Raw genomic sequence first — 24,312 nt, 5'->3', positions numbered from 1 at the left:
GACTGAGGAATGGAAAAATTCAGTCATGCTCTAGGATCACTTGGTAATATCCGTAATCAACCATATTAGCACTTGTATATGGGTATTTAATGCACTATTATATGCCATAGTTATGCTGTGATAATAATCTGTTACTGTATATCTGTAATATGCATGACATACAGGTCTTTTGAAGAGATGTGGATTTAACTTTCCAAAGCAATGAAGTATATCTATATGATGTTGTTGAAAAAAAATAAAACTTGCCATAAGAATATTTTATTTATTCCTTACATTTCCCAGACCTTTAAAATAGAATTTCATGCTTTGCTTGAGTATCCATAGAAAGTATATTTCTTTCATTGTATGAGTAATCTATTTACATTCCTCTAAGGCTGGGTGCAGGGGTTGTGTTAAAAAATATTTTTGAGTATTTTAGTAGAAATGGGATCATTTGAATTTCTCTTACATTTTGGTTGTTAAGACAGCATAACGGGGATTGAAATCCAGACTGAAAAATGAGGCTCCTATGATTGTCATGTAGGAAGGTGTTATGTTTTGTTTTTTTACTTTTGCTTGTTTTATGAATATAAATTTGCAAAACAGTCTCATTTACACTTTAGAGATCCATTTCTTTGAAATTAAACTCACGCTTTGCCTAAATCAAATATAGAAATAGAATTGATGGGATGGTAGGAAGAAGTGTTGTTGATAAGAAGACTACCAATTGGTCAAAATTAGCAATATATCTTACTTTTTTCGTATTCAAATCATAAGAAGCTTTTTCTTCATTTCTAATTGTGCTGTAATTTGTCCCTGACACTTTAATGTACTGAATTTCTTTTAAAGATTTTTTAAATTTTATTTATTTATTCATGAGAGAGAGAGAGAGAGAGAGGCAGAGAGAGAGGCAGAGGGAGAAGCAGGCTCCCGCGGAGCAGGAGCCCGACGCGGGACTCGATCCCAGGACCCCGGGACCATGACCTGAGCCGAAGGCAGACGCCCAACCATCTGAGCCGCCCAGGCGCCCCGTGTACTGAATTTTTAAGTGCCTTGAGGCTTAAGACAATATCCATCTCTGCATGTCCCACGTCATTAGTTGGATTTTTCCGCCCCCCTTCTTTGTTAATTAATTGTTTTAAAATGAACACTTAAGGGAACATTATTGTATTAGTTTTTCTGTTTTCACAGTTCATAACCTTACTGTTGATGAGTCTGATGATGTCTCTCTTTTTACTCTCCCTTGCTTGTTTAAAGGAAACAAAGCCAGACATAATGCTGTGGAGACAGGCAATCAAATATTTAACATGACCTAAATGAACGAACATGCTGGCTAATTCTTCCTGATTACCTTGAATTTTTATAGCCACCATCACAATTTTCCAGAAATTGTGAAATTACTGGGCTGATTGTTTTAAGTAGTTTGGTGGTGGTTCCAATTTTTCAGAATGAAATAGAATTATGAGAGCCAGTAGATACTCTCTTTCCACCTCTGACTCATTTGGCCTGTGACCAGGGAGTTAAAGTACATTTTTGAGATGTGAAAATAATAGACTTTGAACTCCATGATAACAAAAGAATTTTTAAAAGTAAATATCCTCTTTTACGTAAATAGCCTTTTTATCTTTTTTTGGGGGGCTACAAAAGCATTTCTACTTTTGTATGATTTAGTTTTTCTTGTGTAGGTAAGTCCTGCTAAGGAAAGTACAATATTCTATTTTATAATCTAAAGTTAGTAAAGTGGTAGAGAACTTTTTTTCCTTTAAGAATTTTTCACCGGTGAGTTCTTAGTACTTTTTTAAACCAGTCATATTTAAAGATTGGTTTATATACATATGTTTAGACATATTTACTGTATGAAGCAAGGCTTAACTGAGTAGGATCTTGAGGTGCTTACCTATACTTAAGAATTACCTGTTCATCAGTAAAAACAAAAAAAATTCTGGGAAGGCCAATTTTAGGAATTGTGAATTCTAGAAATATTTCAGCGCTCAATAAAATTTGCCAAATAATTAAGATCTGTTTTTTCACCATATTAAAAATGACATTTTTCTCTCTTATAGTGTAACTGGGAAGATGGAGGAGTATGAGAAGTTCTGTGAGAATAGTCTTGCCAGAATCCAAGAGGCATCACTATCCACAGGGAGCTTTCTACCTGTCCAGTCTGAAAGCATCTCACTTATTCGCTTCCATGGAGTGGCTGTGCTTTCTCCACTGGTAAACGTTCTTTGATTTTTTTTTTTTTAAGATTTTATTTATTTATTTGGCAGAGAGAGAGACAGCGAGAGCAGGAACACAAGCAGGGGGAGTGGGAGAGGGAGAAGCAGGCTTCCCGCGGAGCAGGAGCCCGATGTGGGGCTCGATCCCAGGACCCTGGGATCATGACCTGAGCCGAAGGCAGACGCTTAACACCTGAGCCACCCAGGCACCCCATTCTTTGATTTTTAAATAATCTTTTTTTCTATAGTGAATCACTAAGGTAGTTTATAGAAAAACAAAAGAAGCCTTATAAACATTGAAAAAAAATGCCTCTTATTCATAATTAATGAAATACAAATGAGTTTGCATTTTTTTTAATCTACTTGACTGGCAAAGATCCAGTAAGACCTAGTGTTCCTTAGGTTGTGAGGAAAAGGAGCTTATACTGCATTTTTGCTGAGAGGAGCACTTGACTTTATTTTTTGGAGATGATTTTGGTAATGTTTATCAGAATTTAAAAGTATATATAACTTTAACTTAGCAATTCCATTTTTGGGAATATCTTAGACTTGTACTCATCTGTGTGCCAGAGGAAGTACATATAGGTTATACAATAGGATTATTTAAAATAGCAAAAGATTAACAAACAACTTAAATGTCCATCAATGGTAAACTAATTTAACAGACTGTGGTCCATTTTATAGGATTTCATTCATGCCGTTAAAACAAGTACAATACACCTAAATGTGCAGGCATGGAAGGTTTTCCACAGTCTATTGTAAATCACTGCACACATCATGCTCTCACTCAGGAGCAGGGTAAAATAGTGGTTAAAAGCCTGATTCTGGAGCCTTCTGGTTTTGGTTTAAATCATTACTTTTGGGGCACCTGGGTGGCTTCGTCGATTAAGGGTCTGCCTTTGGCTCAGGTCACGACCTTAGGGTCCTGGGATTGAGTCCTGCGTCGAGTTCCCTGCTCAGCGGGGAGCCTGCTTCTCCCTCTCCCTGCCCTTGCTCATGCTTTCTCTCACTATCTCTCTCTCTCAAATAAATAAAATCTTTAAAAAATAAATCATTACTCTGCTACTTACCTGCTGTGCGAACTTACAAGTCCATTTATTTATTAAATGAGGATAAAAATAGTATCTACTTCACAGGGTTTTTTTTTTTAAGATTTTATTTATTTATTTGACAGAGAGAGACAGCGTGAGAGAAGGAACGTAGGGGGAGTGGGAGAGGGAGAAGCAGGCTTTCTGCTGAGCGGGGAGCCCGATGCAGGGCTCGATCCCAGGACCCCGGGATCATGACCTGAGCTGAAGGCAGACGCTTAATGGACTGAGCCACCCAGGCGCCCCTGCTTCATGGGGTTGTTTTGAGGATTAAATGATCTAATACATGTAAAATGCTTAGAACACTACTTGGATCATAGGAGGTACTCATATATATATATATATGTTAACTATTTGGATTTTTATATAAGGATATTTCTTTCTCTGAGGAAGGATAAAGGAGTACAGGATGAGAAGGAAGACACTCTTTTCATTATAAACTCTTTCATACTGATTTGATGTTTTTAAAATGTGAGTTTATTTCAAATCAGAAAATTAATATAATTGAAAGGAACAGTAAAAAAATGTATAACAGGAGTTTAAAGATCAATATTTTCTGCCAACTTTTTGTAATGAAATTTTCAAACATACAGAAAAATAGGGTAGTACCTTGGCCACCCATATATGTACCATCTAGATTCAACAATTTTGAACATTTTTGTCATCTTTGCTTTATCGTGTTTATAATTTTATATATATATGTGTGTGTATACATACATACATACATACTGTTTTTGTTTTATTGCTGAGCCATTTGAAAATTGTGGATGCATAATACTTCTCCCTTCAATATTTTGATATGCATATTCTAAAAATAAGGATATCCTCCTACATAAAACCCATTATCACACTTTAAGAAAATTAGTAATAATTTTAATAGCATCTAATATTTGGTTCATATTTAGATTTCTGCATTTGTGCTCAAAATGTGTATTATAAGTATTTTTTTTCTAATCTGGATCCAGTCAGGTTCACAAATAGCATTAGCTTGTTATGTTTTTAAAATCTGTTTGATCTAGAACAGCTCTTCTACCTCTCAAAAAAATTTTTTTAAAAGATTTTATTTTTAAGTAATCTCTACACCCATCATGGGGCTTGAACTTACAACCCTGAGACTGACTCAGCCAGCCAGGCGTCCCCCAATTTTTTTTTTTTTTTTTTTACATACGTTGAATTTTTTTTTTTTTTTTTTTTTTTTTTTTTTTTTTTAAGATTTTATTTATTTATTTGACAGAGAGACACACAGCGAGAGAGGGAACACAGGCAGGGGGAGTGGGAGAGGGAGACGCAGGCTTCCCGCGGAGCAGGGAGCCCGATGCGGGGCTTGATCCCAGGACCCTGGGACTATGACCTGAGCTGAAGGCAGACGCCTTACGACTGAGCTACAGGCGCCCCGACAGTGAATTTTTAAGGAGACCAGACCAGTTATCTTATATAAAATGCCTTATTTTGGATTTGTCTAATTGTTTCTCTGTGGTGGTATTTTACTTGTCCTCTAGTCCCTGTAGTTCATATAAACTGGAAATTAAGTCTAAAAGTTTCATTAGAAAAAAAGTACAAGTTTGATTAGAGTCAGGTTAAACATATCTGACAGGAATTCTTTGGAGCTGATGTCCTGTGCTCCATAAGTTAGAAGTTACGTAATTTGTTTGTTCCTCCATTTGTGATGTTTAGTTTGAACACTTTTACAAGTGGTGACTGCCACATAACTCTTCAAAGTATACATTTTCCCCCTTTTCGATTAGCAAGTAAATTGTGGAATGATTCTTTGTTACCATGCAAATAAAAATTTTAAAACAGGGCCACCTGGGTGGCTCCGTCGGTTAAGCGTCTGCCCGTGGCTCAGGTCATGATCCCAGGGTCCTGGGATCGAGCCCCATGTCAGGCTCCCGGAGCCTACTTCTCCCTCTCCCTCTGCCTGCCGCTCCCCTTGCTTGTGCTCTTGTTCTCTCTCTGACAAATAAATAAATAAAATCTTTAAAAAAAATTTTTTTAAACATTTTTATCAGCTACTTGATAACATATTGCTTGTTAGTTTAATATGGACCAAAATATCTGAGCCTTGTTTAGGGTCTATGACTCCATCAGTTACTGATTTATAAGCAAAATCTGATGCTCATGGACCTTAATCCATGATTTTATGTTGTATGTGATAGATGAGTAGTGTAATTTTGGAATAATTTTTTATGATATGTTTTGCCTTTGCATTAGTCTAAAATAAGTCTTGACTTCTTAATGAAGTGACTAAGCCTCTTAGAACTTAATAATTAAGATTTAAATTCACTAAAAAGGTGTAATGCTTAGAAACTTCAATTTTTTAGGTAAGTTATATTTTTAATAGAAAGTACAATGAACTGGGACGAAATGTGTTCTGATTTTGTAGGCAAATAAAACATTATCTCTTTCTTTTATCATTAAGCCTTTAGACAGTTTCTTGAAATAGCAACGAGGTAAAATGTACACTGATTAGAAGATTAGAAATTGAAGAATCTGACCTTGTGGAGTAAGATACTGCCAAATGAAAAGCTCAGCAGTGGCCAAAAGGGCTTATTTTACCTCTCATTTTATTTTATTTTTATTTTTTAAAGATTTTATTTATTTATTTGTCAGAAAGAGAGAGGCAGAGAGCCCAAGCAGGGAGAGTGGCAGGCAGAGAGAGAGGGAGAAGCAGGCTCCCCGCTGAGCAGGGAGCCCGATGTGGGACTCGATCCCAGGACCCTGGGATCATGACCTGAGCTGAAGGCAGATGCTTAATGGACTGAGCCACCCAGGCGTCCCATTACCTCTCATTTTAGAGCATTTGATAATTGAACAGGTTTTTTTTCTTTTTAACTTTTTTATTTGGTTGAGAATAATTTACATGCAGTAGAATGCACAGCTCTTAAGTTCTAAAGTTCCATGAGTTTTGGATGCATACACTTGTATAACATACCCATATGGATATTACGGATACCCACAGAAAGATCTCCCGTGCCCCATCCCACTCATTACCCACACCCACTGTTCAGATTTCTTTCCCTGTAGTTTTACTTTTTGCATGTTTTAATCATTCTAATTCAAAGCTTCCTGACTTTAGGATGTTTTTATATTTATGAGAAATAATTACATATTTCTGATGTTTTGCAGCTTAACATTGAGAAAAGAAAGGAAATGCAACAAGAAAAGCAGAAAGCGCTTGATGTACAAACAAGAAATCATGTTAATAGGAAGAAGGCTTTATTGACTCGTGTCCAGGAAATTCTTGAAAATGTTCAGGTGTGTAATGTACGCTTTTTTAAAATTATGATTAAGAAATCATGGGGTACGCATTAATGATAATTTCTCAGAAATATGTTTGCACTTACTAGTTAGTTACCAATATATTTTACTGTTATGTTTGAGAATCTTCATGGTTTGTGATATTCCATTTCAGTTACTCCAAAGAACATTCAGTTGCTTGTTAGTAATGTTCCCAGTACTTGAATCAGAGGGTACTTAGACAATGGAACCCTTCCCTGAATATAATTGTTTATTGTCTGTGTCTTATGACTCTAAAAACATGGAATTCTCAGTGACAGAATGAGAGAATTGACCATTGTAGTTTACCTCTGAACTAATCAGACTATTGAGTCAATGACCTTATTCTCATTCTCTGCTAAAGTAAATAACTGTCCCCAATTTTTTTTGTTAAAATTCTCTTAAGTACACAAATGCAATTTAGATTATGTAAGTAGAATTGTCTAGATGCATCTTAGACCTAAACTAACCATATGGTCTAGGAAAAAAAAACATATATAACATACATAACATATTGCTTATTAGTTTAGTATGGACCATATTATACTAGATGACACATGTACAATGAACCTTAGGCTGTTTCCCACTAACTGCTACCTTCATTTTTCTGTGGGTAGTAGATTTAAAAAAAAATATATATATATATAATATGTAGCACAGTAAGTGTAGGTTTTTTTGTTTACTAGATGTTTCCTATTACTGAAACAAAAATGGCATATCATTGTTGGTCCAGTGAGGGATTATATCAAATATACTACTCATGAGATTTTTGAGTCTTTAAACTTCCAACATTTAATAGAGCATGTACAGTGTTAAACTAGAGAGTAATGAATTATGCAGATAGAGAAATTTTATATCGTACAAATAGATGTCTCCAGTCTCTTTTACCTGTAAAACCTATCATTCTATGATACATTGTTGTTGTTGTTGTTATTTAAATTCTCTAACCAAAGGCTCATTTTAGTAGTGTACAAAAAACATAGCTGTAGCTGCTGTATATATAAGTATGAAATGCGAGATATTCTAAGGAGACAATTTATTTTACTTAAGGCTATGAACATGTTCATGGATTTGGTGAATATGTTCCCCTTTTGTTTTCTTTTGGTCTTGAGGTTGTGACTAAGTATACTTTGTTGTGGTGTTTATTGCATGGTACCTGGAAACCATTATATGTCTTGGGATTTGTAAGGTAAAACAGGAGTGCCATATGGTCTAGGAAAAAAAAACACATACATAACAACCTAAAAATCTTTTAATATTCAGGATTCTGGTGTCTGTATTGATATGATAATATGATAATTTCTGTCCGTTTAATATATGCTTGTATAATCTTTAAAAACCATCCTACATCACTTTTTATTCTTTTGCAAAGTCAAATTATTTAGATAGAAAAATGTAATTTTATTTTTTCTGTTGGCTCTCTTGCGTGTTAGTTCTCATCTTAATTTATAAATTTTTTACTTATTTTGCTTGTTCTAAAACTCATTAACGGGTTGCTATTTAAAATGACTATCACTTAATCAAATTGAAATTTGCTTTGATGTTTTAGATTTTAGGTTGAAAGTTTTCTTTTTTTTTTTTTTAAAGATATTATTTATTTATTTGACAGAGAGACAATGAGAGAGGGAACACAAGCAGGGGACGTGGGAGAGGGAGAAGCAGGCCTCCTGCTGAGCAGGAGCCCAATGCAGGGCTCGATGCAGGGCTTGATCCCAGGACCTTAGGATCATGACCTGAGCCGAAGGCAGACACTTAATGACTGAGCCACCCAGGCGCCCCAGAAAGTTTATTTCTAAGTAACTTAAGCTACATGGCTGAACTATGATTTAATACAAATTTGCCTCATCATATAGAAGGATTTTAATTAAAATCTGGTGTAAGCTTATGGGAGGCAGGAGTCTTGTTGCTGAATTATTTTTGCTTAATATCCTAGGCAAGTTAGCCTTTGTTAAAGAAGGAGTCATTCATGTAAGAAATTTAATTACTTGCTATTTATCTCATACATCGGTATCCTTAGTTTTCATAGGAGAACCAGTTGGTGACTTTAAAATATATATAATATAGAAGAGAGTTAAAATCCATCTATTCCAAAAAAAAAAATCCATCTATTCCAAGATTAAATTGTGCCTGGATATGTGAATATATATGTGTGTGTATACCCGTTCACATATGTACATACTTGTATCAGATAATTTCCCTTTTTTCTTATACTCTTTTAATAAATAGGCCAGGATGACCAATAGATGTTTTAATTTTTTTTAATTATTTTATTTTATTTAAAAATTTTTTAATCAGTAGATATGTTTAATAGTAATTTGAGCTCCATGTGATACAGGATACAATAGAAAAAGGTTATCTTAGTTTTTGTTTGTGTTTTCAAATATTAAAATATTTGAATTTTCTATTTCAATTTTATTTCAGAAAATAGTGAAATCAAAGGCTTTTCTTTGCAGTGAGGAAATACTTATTTTTAAATTTTCTTTTCCAGGTTAGAAAAGCACCTAATGCCAGTGATTTTGATCCATGGGAGACTGAAACAGTTTACTGTGATTCAGAAGTCAGAAACTTGAATGTCCCTGCTACGTTTCCAAATATCTTGCCAAGCCCTACTGAATATTCTACTTTAGGAAAGTTTGAAAAGATAACTGGAATTTTGCCATTGAATCATGAGGACCAATTTAAATCTAATGGGATAGATGTAGCTAGGGACTCAGAATTTAATTCTCTCAAGTACTGTGATAGTTCAGATATCGTTACCCCTGTGGAAAATGAAGCTTCTGCAAAGACCCCCTCAGCAACCCCTCAGGAGAGTCTTCTGTCCGACGGTCTCTTCCCAACCAGTGAAGAACAGGACCCGACACTTTTGGAGGAAGTTACTCCGGATCCCTACATAATGAGTCTTCAGAACCTGATGAAAAAGTCAAAGGAATATATAGAAAGAGAACAATATAGGCACAGCCTGAGAAGTAGTGCGAAGTGGCGTGTTCATGAGAGTCATTCAGATAAAGAACATGAGGCTGTTAAAGTGACCGACTCTGGAAAGGAGAAGGCGCAGCTGACTAGCAGACACTGTGCTTCAGTGATTCCTGACAAACCAAGCCTTAATAAATCAAATGTTCTTCTCCAAGGTGCTTCCACTCAAGCAAGCAGCATGAATGCGTCTGTTTTAGGTAGCTTCTCTAAAGTGGACATACCTGTACGAACTGGCCGTCGCACTGTTTTAGACCCTGATTCTGATTTTAAAGTCATTCCCACTTTTGTTCCTGAGAGTAACGTTATCAAAAGTCTTACTGGTTCATATGCCAAATTACCTAGTCCAGAGCCAAGCCTGAGTCCTAAAATGCATCGAAGGCATTCCAGGCCATCATCAGCATGTCATATACTTATAAATAACCCAATAAATGCCTGTGAGTTAAGTCCTAAAGGAAAAGGGCAGGCGGTAGACTTAGTTGTTCAAGATACTGATGAAAAAACAAAGGTACCTGAAACTGTGCCAAAGTTACCAGTTGATTTGACAGGAGTTTGTCCAAGCAAGATTTATGTCAGCAAAAATACATCTGAAGCCATACAGGAAGCGGTTTTAGGTAAATCAAATCAGGTATGCCAGTCTTCAGGAAATCAGTTAGAAAACAAGGTCATTCATGGACTTGCTGTCGTGGAAGGTCAGTTAACATCTGATGGGAGAGGACCACCCAAAATGGACGGTATGTATACTGCAATGCCAAGATCGCATGAGCCATATGCCACCAGTCAGTGTGTAGTGAGTCAAAACTTGGGAACTGTGAGCGCACTCAAGTCAGCCAATGTGTTAGAGAAAAATGCCTGCAATTTACAAATGGAACTGAATAAGTCTTATGATGTAAAAAACCCATCTCCTTTACTGATGCAAAACCAGAATACCAGACAGCAGATGGACACCCCTACAGTGTCCTGTGGAAATGAACCATTTTTGGATAACAGTTTTGAGAAAGTTAAACGGAGACTTGATTTAGATATTGATAGTTTGCAGAAAGAAAACTGCCCTTATGTCTTAGCAACTGGAATAGCTGAACAGGAAAGGCAGCATTTGCCAGAAAAAAGATACCCCAAGGGATCTGTCTACATCAACAAGAATAAAATGTTAGACAGTAGTTCCAAAGGTAAGGAAACTGAAGTGTTTGATGCCTGCCAAGCAGATGGCAGCTTTATTGAATACTTTTTAATTGACATTTTGAAAAACAAGAATTGTCTTCATCTGTTCATCAGGGTTTTTCATTTCATTTCTCTTATCGGATAACCTACAATTAGCTATAGTTTATTGCCATTTGATAGGCTTTCTTAAAGCCTTCTCTTATTTAAAATATGAATCTCACAATTCACTTTGTATCACAGAGAATATTGTTAATGACTGGAAGAAAGAGTTCTTGCAGGGAAAAAAAAGTTCTTGCAGGAAACATCGCTCATAGTTTTAATCTAGTGTATTAATATGTTATCTTCCTTTTGGATGGACAGTGGTTTCTGGTATCTTCATCGGTCTGTTGTTCCATTTGTAATGAGATATTCATGTAGTTGGTCCTTCAGTGAACCCTTTAACATGAAATTATTAGAGAAATAAGGCTCTGTGAGTAGTGTTTTAAGAATGACATCTTTATTGAAAAAAATTTCAAATTTCTTTCATATCTAGTGTTCTGTTAATAGCAACTTATTAAAACATGTCTTTCTTCTAACTCCTTTGTTGTCGGGGTTCATAATTCTTCATTACTAATATGGAAGAAATGAGTCAAGTCAGTGAAGTTCTTGGACATAAACATTTCAGCTCTAATGTGATCTATATCTTCCTGAAAAAAAACTTCACATTCTGTAAAATTGCACGCTAAAAATGACAGGGTTGATAGGAAAAATAGGGTTGGGACAGACCATTGAAAATCTGTGTAACTTAAGAACTGTAATAAAAACATCAGTGGCTCTCCGGGGAGCCGGTATGGATAATCTGGACAGACAGGGCAGCGTTGCTGGAGGCCGTCTGTGAATACCAGAGGTCCACAGAGCTAACCAGGGGGCAGCCCTGGCAGAGCTTTAATAGGAGCGAGGCCAGTCACGGAGGCAGCCAGCTTGCTCTCAGAGGAGCTCCTGGACAGTTCTCATTTATGAAATTCTTAAGATAGAGCTGAATGGACTCTCGCTGTTGGTTGAGTGGTTGAGCTGAGGAGCTTTGTCCTTTTTTGCTGAAAGTTGTAAGTCTACTACTTTTCCAGCTCCCCTTTGCCTATGAAAAATTGCACATGAACAAATGCAAATTGTTGTAGCTGAATAAAATGTATTTAGCAACAAACGGGAATACCATAGCAGATAGGTAATATAATATGCTTATCTTCAGTGAAGATCATTGACTGTATATTTGGAAAGAATGATTCTTTGAATTCAGCCAAATTGTGATGGGTTCATGAATAGGTACTACATCTGTGTAATACTTGGTATTTCAACATCTCAGAGTGTCTTACTACTTTCTGTTCAGTCAGTTGCATAGTCATAATGATTGAATAAATTTTTTAGTTAGTAATTTAAATATCTGAAATTTTAATATCCAATGTTTTTTGGAACCTGAAGCTGAGAAGCTTTACACTATCAAAGGAACATTTATTTAAAAAATCAAAACTAAACCAAACTAGATGCTACAATACCAGAGATCCTGGAGAAGGACCAGAGTCAGAATAGAGGTGAGATACAGACGAGAATCACATCTTGAAGTTAATTTGAGTAAGGAGAATCTTTTTTTTTTTTTAAGATTTTATTTATTTGACAGAGAAAGAGAACACAAGCAGGGGCTGCGGCATGCAAAAGGAGAGGGAGGAGCAGGCTCCCCCTGCAGAGCAGGGAGCCTGATGTGGGGCTCGATCCTAGGACCCTGGGATCCTGACCCGAGCCGAAGGCAGTCACCTAACCAACTGAGCCACCCAGGTGCCCCAAGTAAGGAGAATCTTAACTGAATAGATAGTGTTGGCTCCATCGGTTCAGATCATGGTGGGATCTGTTGAGTGAGTGGGGATGGTGGTGACAAGCAGGCCTTCATTTGGTAGCTTGAAACGAAGGGCATGGTGGAAGAGAACGTGGCTCAGAGTGGGGACCTGGCTGTACCTTGATTTTGTTATGTAGGATCCAGGAATGTTCTTTGGTCAGAAGCATCATTTAAATTGACTGTGTATCAGATATTAGTAAATTTTCTAAATTTGAGGGGATATGTTTCTTTTCAGAAGGCGAGGAGATATTAAAAAGCAAGATGTTAGCCTTTGAAGAAATGCGGAAGAGGCTAGAAGAACAGCATGCCCAGCAGTTATCACTACTCATAGCTGAGCAGGAAAGGGAACAGGAAAGATTGCAGAAGGTGAGGAATTAAAATGTAGGGATATGGGGCTGGTAAGTGGAATTTCGCTGGGGATACTATGAATTTTGGTCACATATAGGATACTTGTTATTTCTTCCCCTGTATATCTTAATCTTAGGGGGTGATTGATTTTGATACATGGATATTGCCAAAATGTGAGGTTTAATATTTAGCTCCTTATCTAAAAATAAATGCAAAATTTATCAAAAGGATACTTTATTGAATCCTTGACTCAAAGCATATAATATTTTTCAAAGCTTTTTTTTTTTTTTTTAAAGATTTTATTTTTGACAGAGAGAGAGAGTGTACAAGCAGGGGAAGAAGCAGGCAGAGAGAGAGGGAGAAGCAGGCTTCTCGCCGAGCAGGGAGCCTGATGTGGGGCTCGATCTCAGGACCCTGGGATCACTACCTGAGCCAAAGGCAGACGGTCAACCGTCTAAGCCACCCAGGCACCCCATATTTTTCAAAGATTTTTATATATTGATGCTGAACTATGCATTCTGCAAGAGTGTATTGTAACAGCAAGGATACTTGTTTTACGATTTCTTTGGAGGTAGGAAAACTTGAAATTAACCATTTGCTGATAATTACCCATTACTTTTAGCTAAGCCTAAAATGATGGTATTTTGGGATATAATTTAACAGAAGATGTAGCACGTTATAAAATACACTTAATCTGCAGGAAATAGAAGAACAGGAGAAAATGTTAAAAGAGAAGAAGGTGATTGCAGCTGAAGCATCTGAATCAGGCATTAACAACGCAGTGGACTTAGAATGGAGAAAAATAAGTGAGTCTGGTTTGCTGGAAACAATGCTGTCTCAGGTGGACTCGCTCCATCCTTCAAACTCAAGTAGTTCTGGTAAATATTTTTAAAATTCTCTTCTGTTTGAAAAAAATCGTCCTATAGTAAGATATTTTACTTGACACACTTTAAAACTGTAGCTCCATCTTTCAAGTAATCCCATTTGCCAGCTGCCCAGTAACTAGCGAAAACTGAAATGATAGCAGATCAAAGCCTGGTGAGCAGGTGTTCATGAGAAAAGCCACCTCAGCAAGGAAAACACCAGGAAATTTGACTCAGAGCCCAGTCTTTGTTTATTCTTGCAGTAGGTGATACGCTTCAACTGAAAACAGTTTGCTGTCTCCCCAGTGATCTTGAATTACATCTAATTCTTCAGACCGAGCAAGAGCTTATCTGCACATCTTCAATTATCCTGAGACGCTGTTGGTGTTGAAAAGATCCATCTGGTGCAGAAGCTTAAAGTCCATAAATATTTTAAGTCTGCATGTGGACTAGTTTCAGAGGCAGTTGTTATTCTTAGCGAGTCACAAGTGTTTATTTGGCTGTTCTGCATATTCTGATTATGTGCTGTCAAGTATAATACTGTACATATATTTCTCTAGGTTTCACAAACTCTGCCCTGCAGCATAGCTTTGCTTCTGCAAATGAAGCACCCTTCTACCTCTGGGGATCATCAACTAGTGGCTTGACCAAACTCTCAGTAACAAGGCCTTTTGGAAGGGCCAAACCTAAATGGTCTCAGGTGGGCAAACTTAGTGATATTTGCGTGTCTATCTAACTATATTTTTTAAAGAGGTACATTATCTTAGGTTGTACAAATGAGGACAGATGTTTGTGCCCTACATCAAATAGCTTAGCTCTTCTCTGTGTAGGAGATGAACCTACACAAAGCATACGTGTGTAGAATTTAGTTCATTGTAATAGATTAAGGAGTATAAGGCTCATTCTTAAATCATTGTGTCTGTCTGATTTCTTCTAGGTTTTCAGTCTGGAAGTACAAACAAAATTTAACAAGATAACTGCAGTGGCAAAAGGATTTCTTACTCGTAGGCTTATGCAGACAGATAAGCTGAAACAACTTCGCCAAACTGTAAAAGTAAGGAGCTGCTCCGTTGTTCCTATTTCACTTCTGGCTCAGTTTCTCAGTCCAGCGACCGCTAGTCACTAGCTACAGATGACACAGTAGTTCAGAACTTAGGCAGATCAAACATTTCTTTGTTGCTGTAATGTAGGCAATTATATGATTAATCTCATTCAGATGATTTTTTTTAAGTATGTAAATAGTTTGTGGATGTCTCTTCAAAGTGAGTGCCGTTTGACTTTGGATAAGTAATAGTTTTATGTTCTTAGTAATATTGAATTGGCTGAGAAAAACATCAAAAGGAAGTTCCAGTGATCATGAATTTTTCTAGGAAACTGGTTTTTGAAGGAGTATTTCTTCTTCTAGGACACTATGGAATTCATAAGGAGTTTTCAGTCAGAAGCACCATTGAAGAGAGGAGTTGTTTCAGTGCAAGATGCTTCTCTTCAGGAAAGAGTGTTAGCTCAGGTAAATGCATGTATCCTGAAGGCTTTTAGGAGATGGAAATTTATATCTCTCCCTTCATTTAGCCACTGAAAATAGGTTTTATTTTTTTATTTTTATTTTTTTTTAAAGATTTTATTTATTTGAGAGAGAATGAGAGATAGAGAGCACGAGAGGGAAGAGGGTCAGAGGGAGAAGCAGACTCCCTGCTGAGCAGGGAGCCCGATGTGGGACTCGATCCCGGGACTCCAGGATCATGACCTGAGCCGAAGGCAGTTGCTTAAACAACTGAGCCACCCAGGCGCCCTGAAAATAGGTTTTAATTAAAACTAACCTTTTTCACTTAAAAGTGCAAGTACACTTAATATTACTGAACTCTAACCTCATCGTTTTAAACGGGTCCAATATTTTCTCCTTTTGAACCTAGTTGCGAGCTGCCCTGTATGGTATTCATGACATATTCTTTGTAATGGACGCAGCAGAAAGAATGTCTATTCTACATCATGACCGAGAAGTTCGCAAAGAGAAAATGCTCAGGCAAATGGTACGTTATATGTTTTTATAAAGAATGAATGGAAAAGAAAAAAATATTTCTTCTACACTCACGAAACTTGTGGTACTTCTGATACCAGATGTGTGAGTTTTTTCCCCCATGCCGACCACTTCTCCCACACCAGTGGGGTGTCCTACAATTCACTTCAGTTCTGATAGTATCCACTTGGAATTAAGAGTCAGATACTACAAGGTAAGGAGGCAGTTAAGACTCCCCATCCAAAGTCTCAGGTTGTCATTTGTATTTCTGACTCTACCAGCTATAAAACAGGATTCCCACAACCCTGCCTTTGGGTTTGATAATTTTCTAGAATGGTTCACAGTTGTTAGGGGATTTACTGGTTTATTATGTAATAAAGGACATAATTAAGGATGTAGATGAACCACCAGATGAAGAGACACATAGAGACTGGAAGGGTCCCAAGGGCAGGAGCTTCTGTCCCCCATGGAGTTGGAATGTGCCATCTTCCCGGCACATGGATGTGTTCACTAACCTGGAAGCTCTCTAAACCCCATATTTTAGTATTTTTATGGAGGATATATCATGTAGGCATGATCAATGATTAACTCAGTCTCTAGACCCTCTCTTGTCTCTGGGCAAAGGGGTAAGCTTCTACTCCTGCTTGGTCATTCTGATGAATAGCCTGTACCTGGGAGCCCCCAAAAGTTGTCTCATTAGAACAAAAGATGCTCCTATCACCCAGAAAATTCCAAGGATTTATGAGCTCTGTGTCAGGAACTGAGGTCAAAGACCAAATATTAGAACAAAAGATGCTGCTGCCATCACCGTCTCAGCTTACAAGGGTTTTAGGAGCTCTGTTAGGAACTGGGGTCAACGATCAAATATTAGCAGGAACCAGGGACAGAGACCAGTTTATTTATTTATTCTTATTTCACAATGAGGTTCTTCTGGGTTTGGGGTAATTGATACCAAATCTCATTCTCTATTTTGACTTCAGCACCCTCCCTACAATTCTTAAGCACAGACAGTTCCCAGGATTACCAGCAACACTTAACTCTGAAGACAGATTTAAAAGAACTGGGTATTGTTTTATGATTGGATTTTGGAGTTGAAGTTTTGAACGTTGTTTGGATGATTTATGGAAAACTATCATTGAAAAAACAAAAACAAACAAACAGAAAAACTATCATGGCTCCTGATTGAATTTCCTCGAAACTACCATGTGGATTTTGCCTTTTTTTTGGAAACCAGAGTTATTTGAAATATGTCAGTGTTGGAGGTGTGTGGTTTGAATCGGTGATTTTAATGTGGTTGACAAAAGAAAAGGAAGCTAAATTTATATTATTTCATTGGGAAAAGTAATTGTAATTATTTAAGAACTTGGACTGCTTTAGTTCTAAAGACAGACTAAGTTAAAGTTCCAAATACTAGCAAGAGAAGCTTTTCGATGTAGTTTGAAATCATCCTATATTATTTTAGTGGTATTACTGGTACCACTAAAGCTTTTTGGTTTGTATTTTCAAGGACAAAATGAAAAGTCCACGAGTGGCCCTGTCGGCTGCAACACAGAAATCTCTCGATAGGAAGAAGTACATGAAGTAAGTTTTCTCTGTTTCATGTCACATTAATTCATTTATTAGCAAAGCAATTAATTTTAGTCATCTGTTGGTCTATTTGTGTATCCAAATTAGAAAAAAGTTCACTTTTCTACAGCTGAGTTGGTAGAAATCCCTTTTTTTAATATAAAGTTTTATTATTCAGGTGGTAAAATCTGATTTCATCCTTAGGTAAATGTATCAACTACTAAGTGACACTAAGTGTTCAACTTGTGTCATCGATAGCCACTCAGCCTTAAAAATAGTTAATTTTTATATTCGGTGTTAATTTTACATCTTTTGAGTATATTCTTTTTCTAATGTGTGTGTGAAAGACTTCATGGGAGGGAAACCTAATGCCAAGAACATCCTAGTAGCTATCTTAGTAAGCTGCTGCTTTCTGGAAAGTACTCTCTAGTACGCTGAGCACAGCTGAGTAGTACAGTGACGTGTAAATGATTTGTTTTTGTCGTCCCGCATCACAGCCATAAGCGTTTTCTCTCCCTTTCTAAATACACTGTTTGTTTGTCCTTATTTTTATGTTGTGTTAGAGCTGCTGAAATGGGAATGCCAAATAAGAAATTTCTGGTTAAACAAAATCCTTCTGAAACAAGGTGAGAAAAATCACTTCGTCTCTGTGAGAAGCTATTTATTTATTTTATTTTATTTTATTTATTTTTATCTTTTTTTAAAGATTTTACTTATTTATTTGAGAGAGAGGATGAGAGAGAGAGCATGAGAAGGGGAAGGGTCAGAGGGAGAAGCAGACTCCCCGCTGAGCAGGGAGCCCGATGCGGGACTCGATCCCGGGACTCCAGGACCATGACCTGAAGCCGAAGGCAGTCGCTTAACCAACTGAGCCACCCAGGCACCCAAGAAGCTATTTATTTTTAAAAAAATTTATAAATCCCAAGCTTACTTTCTGTTGATTTAGTTCTACCTTGAGATCAGTAGAACACTCCCTGCTGACTAGAGGATTGAAGAGGGGCCGAGATCCATATTAACGCTGGGTCATGTACCTGGTTACATGGTCAGACCAGATGTTTCTGGAGCTTTGTTTAGGATATGTCATCTCAGGTAGAAATTTCAGCCCCCTATGTCCCGAGTTCAGCTCATTGAAGTCCAGGACTTACTTAGGATACTTACTTAAAAACCTTAGGGGCACCTGGGGGGCTCAGTCAGTTCAGCATCTGCCTTCGGCTAAGGTCATGATCCCAGGGTTCTGGGATTGAGCCCCACATCGGGCTCCCTGCTCAGTGGGAAGCTTGCTTCTGTCCTCCCCCCTCCCCACTGTACACTCTCTCTATCTCAAATAAATAAATAAATAAATAAATAAAATCTTTAAAAAAAATAAAAACCTTAGAAAGCTAGCTTAATATTTCTGACCTGTTTTCTACTTTTACAAGAGTGATGTTACTTGGATCTTGGATGTTTGAAAGGAAAAGTTGGTTTTTGTAAAGTATATAAATAAATTACCTAAAAACACAAGAATTAAACAGTTATGTTGGTCATCCTGATAAAAACCTAAGATTTGGGCTCTCGGTGAGCAAAATATAAGTACCATATTAATATGCTTCAATCAGTTTGATTTGCTTTGTGGTATTATATTGGCCTATCTGCATAGATGACTTCCATCTCTCTCTTTTTTTTTTAATATTTTATTTATTTGACAGAGAGAGACACAGCGAGAGAGGGAACACAAGCAGGGGGAGTGGGAGAGGGAGAAGCAGGCTTCCCGCGGAGCAGGGAGCCCGATGTGGGGCTTGATCCCAGGACCCTGGGATCATGACCTGAGCCGCAGGCAGACGCTCAACGACTGAGCCACCCAGGCGCCCCCATCTCATTGTTAATCATCTTTCATCTGTTAAAAGAAAATGGGAGGGGGAACTCAATTTATGTCATTCTCTTTTGAATTAATTTTTTACTTTGTTGACAGAGTCCTTCAGCCAAACCAAGGACAGAATGCACCTGTTCACAGGCTACTTAGTAGACAAGGGTAAGAATGTCCCTGCTGGGTATTTAAAAACATCCAAATCAAGATTAGCTTTGAGCAGGAAACATAATTTAGTGCTGTTTACATAAAGGATAACTATTTTACAAATGTGACTTGTTCATAGCATTACGAAGATCTTTTAATGCTTTGTGATCAAAGATAACCCTTTGGTGTACTGTTGTGTATTATATCTTAATTATCATCTTATGTTGGCATGTTTTTACTTTTCATTTCATACCATTTTGCTCATTAAGTATTGTAAGCATCCATACAGTAAGTTCAGCATCACCAAAGTGATTCTCCAACAAAGTGTAAGCCTTGGTTCTAGTCCCCTGCTGAAGCAGAGTGTAGTTTCTTTGCTGTGCGCATGCGTGAGACTTAAGTCCTTTTCAAGCTTATTTGTACTTTGAACCATTGATGCACTGTGGTTGCTTTCTTTGAATGTTGAACATTTAGACCTTAATGCAAGTGACTTATTAATTTTTTTATATTCAATTAGAACCCCTAAGACATCAGTGAAGGGGGTTGTGCAAAATAGACAGAAGTCTTCACAGAGCAGAGTGCCTAACAGAGCGCCTGTTTCAGGTGTGTAGCAAATGAGTTCCTGAAGCCCGTTCAATAGAAGGACGTGCACGAGCTGCCCCGTGATGCAGGCCACACTATCTTGTCTTTCCTTGCCACCATAATTTGGGCATATTCACAGCCATTCCTGCGGGTGATCATTTGTGTTAGTATTTTGTGGCAGTCAGGAGATCATAGTAAACCTGTGGGTCCGATCTTGATTTCTGTAATGAAACACTATACATTTTTTTAATCCGAAAAATGTGTAGAATTATACATGCTTAATTCAGAAAACCTTTTTATACATGAGTAAAGTATAATAATCTGATGCCTAAATCAGTGTGTGTTTGTTCGGCTTTGGGGAAGTGTATCACCCGGGAATATTTGTATCCGCACATAAAGCAATGAAAAGTTTCTCCCTCTGGCCACAAGATCACATGTGAATATGCCAGGTGGGAGGGGGTAAGTTTTGTTTTTGGTATTTTATGGATTTTAAATTGTTTATGGTGGCAAGAAGACAAATTCAGTATTAAGCAAATGCAAAGCTATTAAGCTAATGTTTTAATATTTTGTAGGTACCTTTGTTAAGACACTTTGATAAGCTCACCAAAAATGATGTGATCCATTAAAAATACTTTCAAAATGCTTTGCTTTAACTACACTGCTTTCTAAACATTTAAAAGAAACAAACTAATCGCTAGGCAATGAAGATTAAGTGTCTAATCAATTCTGATCTTCCCATTAATATGCAATCAGGCATATTTTAGAGTTTTTATTACTAAGTGATTTCCTCCAAATTAGTAGGGAATGAACAACATAAGAAATTTTCTCGTGTCATTGCTATTTGTTCACTAAGTTTGAAGAGGGGAATGAGATATACTGATCATAACTTTGAAATGATTGCTGACTTTTTGCATGTATATAGTGAATTTAATTCATGGTGTTGCATATGTAGAGTATAATATAAAAGGTCATCTTTTGAAAGTTGCTGTGAGTGACAGTGGAGTTGTTTTAAAGGGGATTACGTAGTTGAAGATCCTGCTTATTCCAGAGGTGGTCAGAATCAGCTGGTTTGAAAGGTTACTGGAAAGAACTCAGACCAAACACCAGATCTGTTGCTTGTGAAGTTATGTGGAATTTTAAAACCTTTTCAATTTTTTTACCATATTAGAGTTATATATTATGATAAATCCTGGCCAGTTGGTGATTCATTGAGGAATTAGTATTGTTTTGTGTGATATTCTCCACTTGCCACGGTGACGACTATCCCATGTTCTTGTCTCATGCATTTCATCTCCACTGTTTGTCCCTCGTGAATGTAAGAAAAAGAGCAAGTAATACTCAACAGTATGAAGGATGAATAGGTCATTGCAGTTAGTAATGTACTGAAGTTCAGTATCTAGAACTACTGTGGTTTAATTGCATTGCAACGTAAATACAAACGAACTTAATGTATATAATTATTATATATCTAAACAAGTACAAAATTTCCTATTTTTTCTAAAGATTTACTCGTACATGAATGCCTTATTTAGACAACTGAAAAAGACTAAAAATTTTATCATTTTACATAAATTAAAAATTTGGGATATGACTGATTAAAATTCTTACTATGAATCTCAACATAGAGATCCATAGTGGCAGTTGAAAAGATTCTTTCCTGCTTAGATTTTTAATGGCCTGGATTATGTTTCAGACAAACTTATGCTTTATTCTGATCTGCATGGAGAATGAACCCTTTGTTAAGGAATTTATAGAAAGCTCATTTTTGTTGTGATGATAGATTTTCATACTCTTAGACCAAAGTAGGATGCTAAGGGGTTACAGTTTGCTGCAAAGCACTTAAAGTTATTTATAGTTCTTACAAACTAAGTTGCAATCTCTGATCTCATGTTTTAAAACATTTGCTCATTTGATGTCTTGTGCTTGACTCAGGAGTTTATAGTGACATTCAAAAGCCACTAATTAAAGCAAAGTAGAAGCAGTCATGCAAAATGGTTGTTAAGTAAAACAACAAATCAGGTGTAACTGGGTTCTCAGAGTCTGCTTCTGGCTGCTGCTTAGGCACGTGACTTACTCTCCCATGTCTCGGTTTTATTATCCTTAAAATAGTAGTTAACAGTTTCTGCCTCGGGATTATTTTATGTAAGGATTAAGTATGATCATGTATATCGCTTAGCTCGGTGCCTGGTATATAGTGAACACTCATTAATTGGAATTATAGAAAAATCGACATTGAGAAATAATATTAGTTTTCCTCTGTTTTTAGGAGTATATGCAGGAAAAACCCAAAGAAAGCGGCCAAATGTTGCGACAATTTAAGAAGACAACATTCGTTAGGATAAACAAGGGGCGGGATGGGGGGCTTCATGCTTACTGTTTTCCCTGCCCAGGACTCTTTAGTTAACCCTGGACTGTTTACACAGGCAAAGTGACATCAAAGGGCTGAGCAGTATCTGCAGACTTGATCAGTCTGGCTAATTCCTTCCCTACACCCTCATTATCCTCTTAACATTAGGTCTGGGTGAAGACACAGTAGTAGTTAGTAATCGACCATCTCTTTGCTTAACCTGTACAAACTAAGTTTGTTTTCTGTACCCAGACGTCTGCTGAGGACGTTTTTTTGGTAAATTTCAAGGACATTTGGGTTTATTTCTATAAAATGTTGAAAAGGTGTGATAAATTACAAGTAATTTTGGAAATACAAATTTCATTCATCTCTGCATACTGATTGCTAAATTTGATAAATTAGATTCTGTTCTATTTGAGGGGAAATTACTGCAGAAGAATGTCTTTCTCTGGTTTTGTAAAATTTAAACACTGATTAATCTCTCAGTCTTCATATTCTTGGACTTATGGGATAACCTCATAGGAGAAAACACTTGCCTGCTGATTGTGGTCCATCCGGAATTTACCACAGAAGTAGCTGGGGGCCACCATTATGGTCAACAGTATACATTCCTCTTAACCGCTAGTTGTCTTGTGCAGAAATGTTAGGTTTAATGTAGGTTACCCCAGTGCTCTTGGACACCCTTCTCCTAAGTCATAAAATCTCTCTGTGGAGGGTAACAAATTAGGGAGGTAGCACAATCTTCTTGAATATAGTGGCGCCTAGGAGTGAATCAGTGCATCCATTTCTGTAAAATAGACTCACACTGCATGCACTTGTTTTCTTGGTGGTCTGTGTATGTTGTTCCTTCATAGTCTGTTTTTTCTAGCTTGCCTGATTTAGAAGACACTAAAGGGCTATACGGTAACAATAAGTTCAGACTTTCCAATGGGACAGTAATATTGTCGAGTTGAAATTCTGCATTACTTAAGAGGCACTGATGTTTAAGGTTTTCATCACTAATGTATTCATTTAAAACATAAACCAAACAATGTTACCGAGGGAACATGATTTTATGAAAGAGAATGTCACTGTTAATTTATCATGCCATTTCCAAAAAGGGCTTTGTGCTTCTTATATAAAATTGGGACTGTGTACATTTACTCTTTCTAACCTGAATTTTAAATGATACTGGTATTTTGAAAATGCAGACTATATATATTCTTAATATCCTTTTAAGAAGGTGGAGATAAAGATTTGTTTTCTCCAACTTTCTGTCCTATTTAAAATTTAGCTGTTACATCCAGCTGTGAGACAGACAATAATAGTCTACTCTGGGTGTAAACTTGATTTTCTTTATTGAGATATGTATCATTTATCATTCATTGAATGGGTGAGCCAGGAAATCAGAAGACGGTAAAAAATGTCTGAGTTACCAATTTTTTATTTGTAGGCAAAGTATATCAAAATATCTTAATATGATAAATTGTGCTTTATCATTCTGAAAACTCAGGATACAGCTTACTCATATCATTGGGGGTCTTTCCAGAAAGACAGATGCTACAAGTTTTGTGCGCACTAATGCAAATTAGCTAAAACCAATAGTATGTTTTGGGGAAAGTTAAAAATAGCTTTAGATGAAGGTTGAGTAACGGGAGTGTTTGTTTTTTTTAAATAAAAGCGTGTGTTTTATACATATTTTAATGTTCACAGCTTTTTCTCATAAAAGTGCCATTGTTTTGTGCTTTTAATGGATTTATTTATATACATTATTTTTGTTATTTTTACTTTGGAATGTCCATTAACGTAAATTGTATTTATTTTTATACTTTAATTTTCACTAGTTTTGCTTCTAGGCAAAAGGCAAAATAAACTTTTCATCTTAAAAGAAATGTAGTTTGATCGTTATTTATCAAGGAAAGGACCATTAAGGGATAAACACTGAAAAATCTCTGGCCAAAACATTAATACTATATTGATCTTTTTTATAATCAAAAGTCCCATGAAAGGTATGTCCCACTATTTAATGTGTAACCTATACCATGGCTTCGTCCAGCATTTGATTTTGC

At 36.7% G+C, this 24,312-nt stretch overlaps 1 protein-coding gene across 4 annotated transcripts; it reads left to right on the top strand.

Moving 5' to 3' along the window:
* Positions 1-2,020: 2,020 nt before the first annotated feature.
* Positions 2,021-23,801, top strand: CCP110 (centriolar coiled-coil protein 110). Of its 4 annotated transcripts, none has more exons than XM_025855582.2 (14): positions 2,021-2,196; positions 6,413-6,541; positions 9,051-10,266; positions 12,793-12,923; positions 13,606-13,783; positions 14,329-14,468; positions 14,706-14,822; positions 15,174-15,275; positions 15,679-15,795; positions 17,290-17,363; positions 17,912-17,974; positions 19,297-19,356; positions 19,853-19,938; positions 22,184-23,801. In XM_025855582.2, exons 1-14 carry the CDS (start codon positions 2,056-2,058, stop codon positions 22,234-22,236), a joined length of 2,607 nt encoding a protein of 868 aa, XP_025711367.1. In that variant the 5' UTR covers positions 2,021-2,055; the 3' UTR covers positions 22,237-23,801. The 4 variants fall into 4 exon arrangements, with proteins under 4 accessions (XP_025711367.1, XP_073755539.1, XP_025711364.1 ...); XM_073899438.1 differs by having other exon boundaries at positions 9,051-10,701; positions 12,796-12,923; XM_025855579.2 differs by having other exon boundaries at positions 9,051-10,701.
* Positions 23,802-24,312: the final 511 nt, after the last annotated feature.

Source organism: Callorhinus ursinus, unplaced genomic scaffold (genome assembly GCF_003265705.2).
Source record: "Callorhinus ursinus isolate GAN/ISIS: 27379988/994484 unplaced genomic scaffold, GSC_fseal_2.0 scaffold13, whole genome shotgun sequence".
Taxonomy (NCBI): Eukaryota; Metazoa; Chordata; class Mammalia; order Carnivora; family Otariidae; genus Callorhinus; species Callorhinus ursinus.
This window is presented reverse-complemented; position numbering and strand designations above follow the sequence as displayed.

Coding starts and splice junctions, on each gene's coding strand:
- CCP110 (XM_025855579.2), top strand. CDS start 2,056: ATGGAGGAGTATGAGAAGTTCTGTGAGAATAGTCTTGCCAGAATCCAA. Junction 15,796..17,289: donor AGAAAATGCTCAGGCAAATG/GTACGTTATATG, acceptor TGTATTTTCAAG/GACAAAATGAAAAGTCCACG. Junction 17,975..19,296: donor CAAAATCCTTCTGAAACAAG/GTGAGAAAAATC, acceptor CTTTGTTGACAG/AGTCCTTCAGCCAAACCAAG.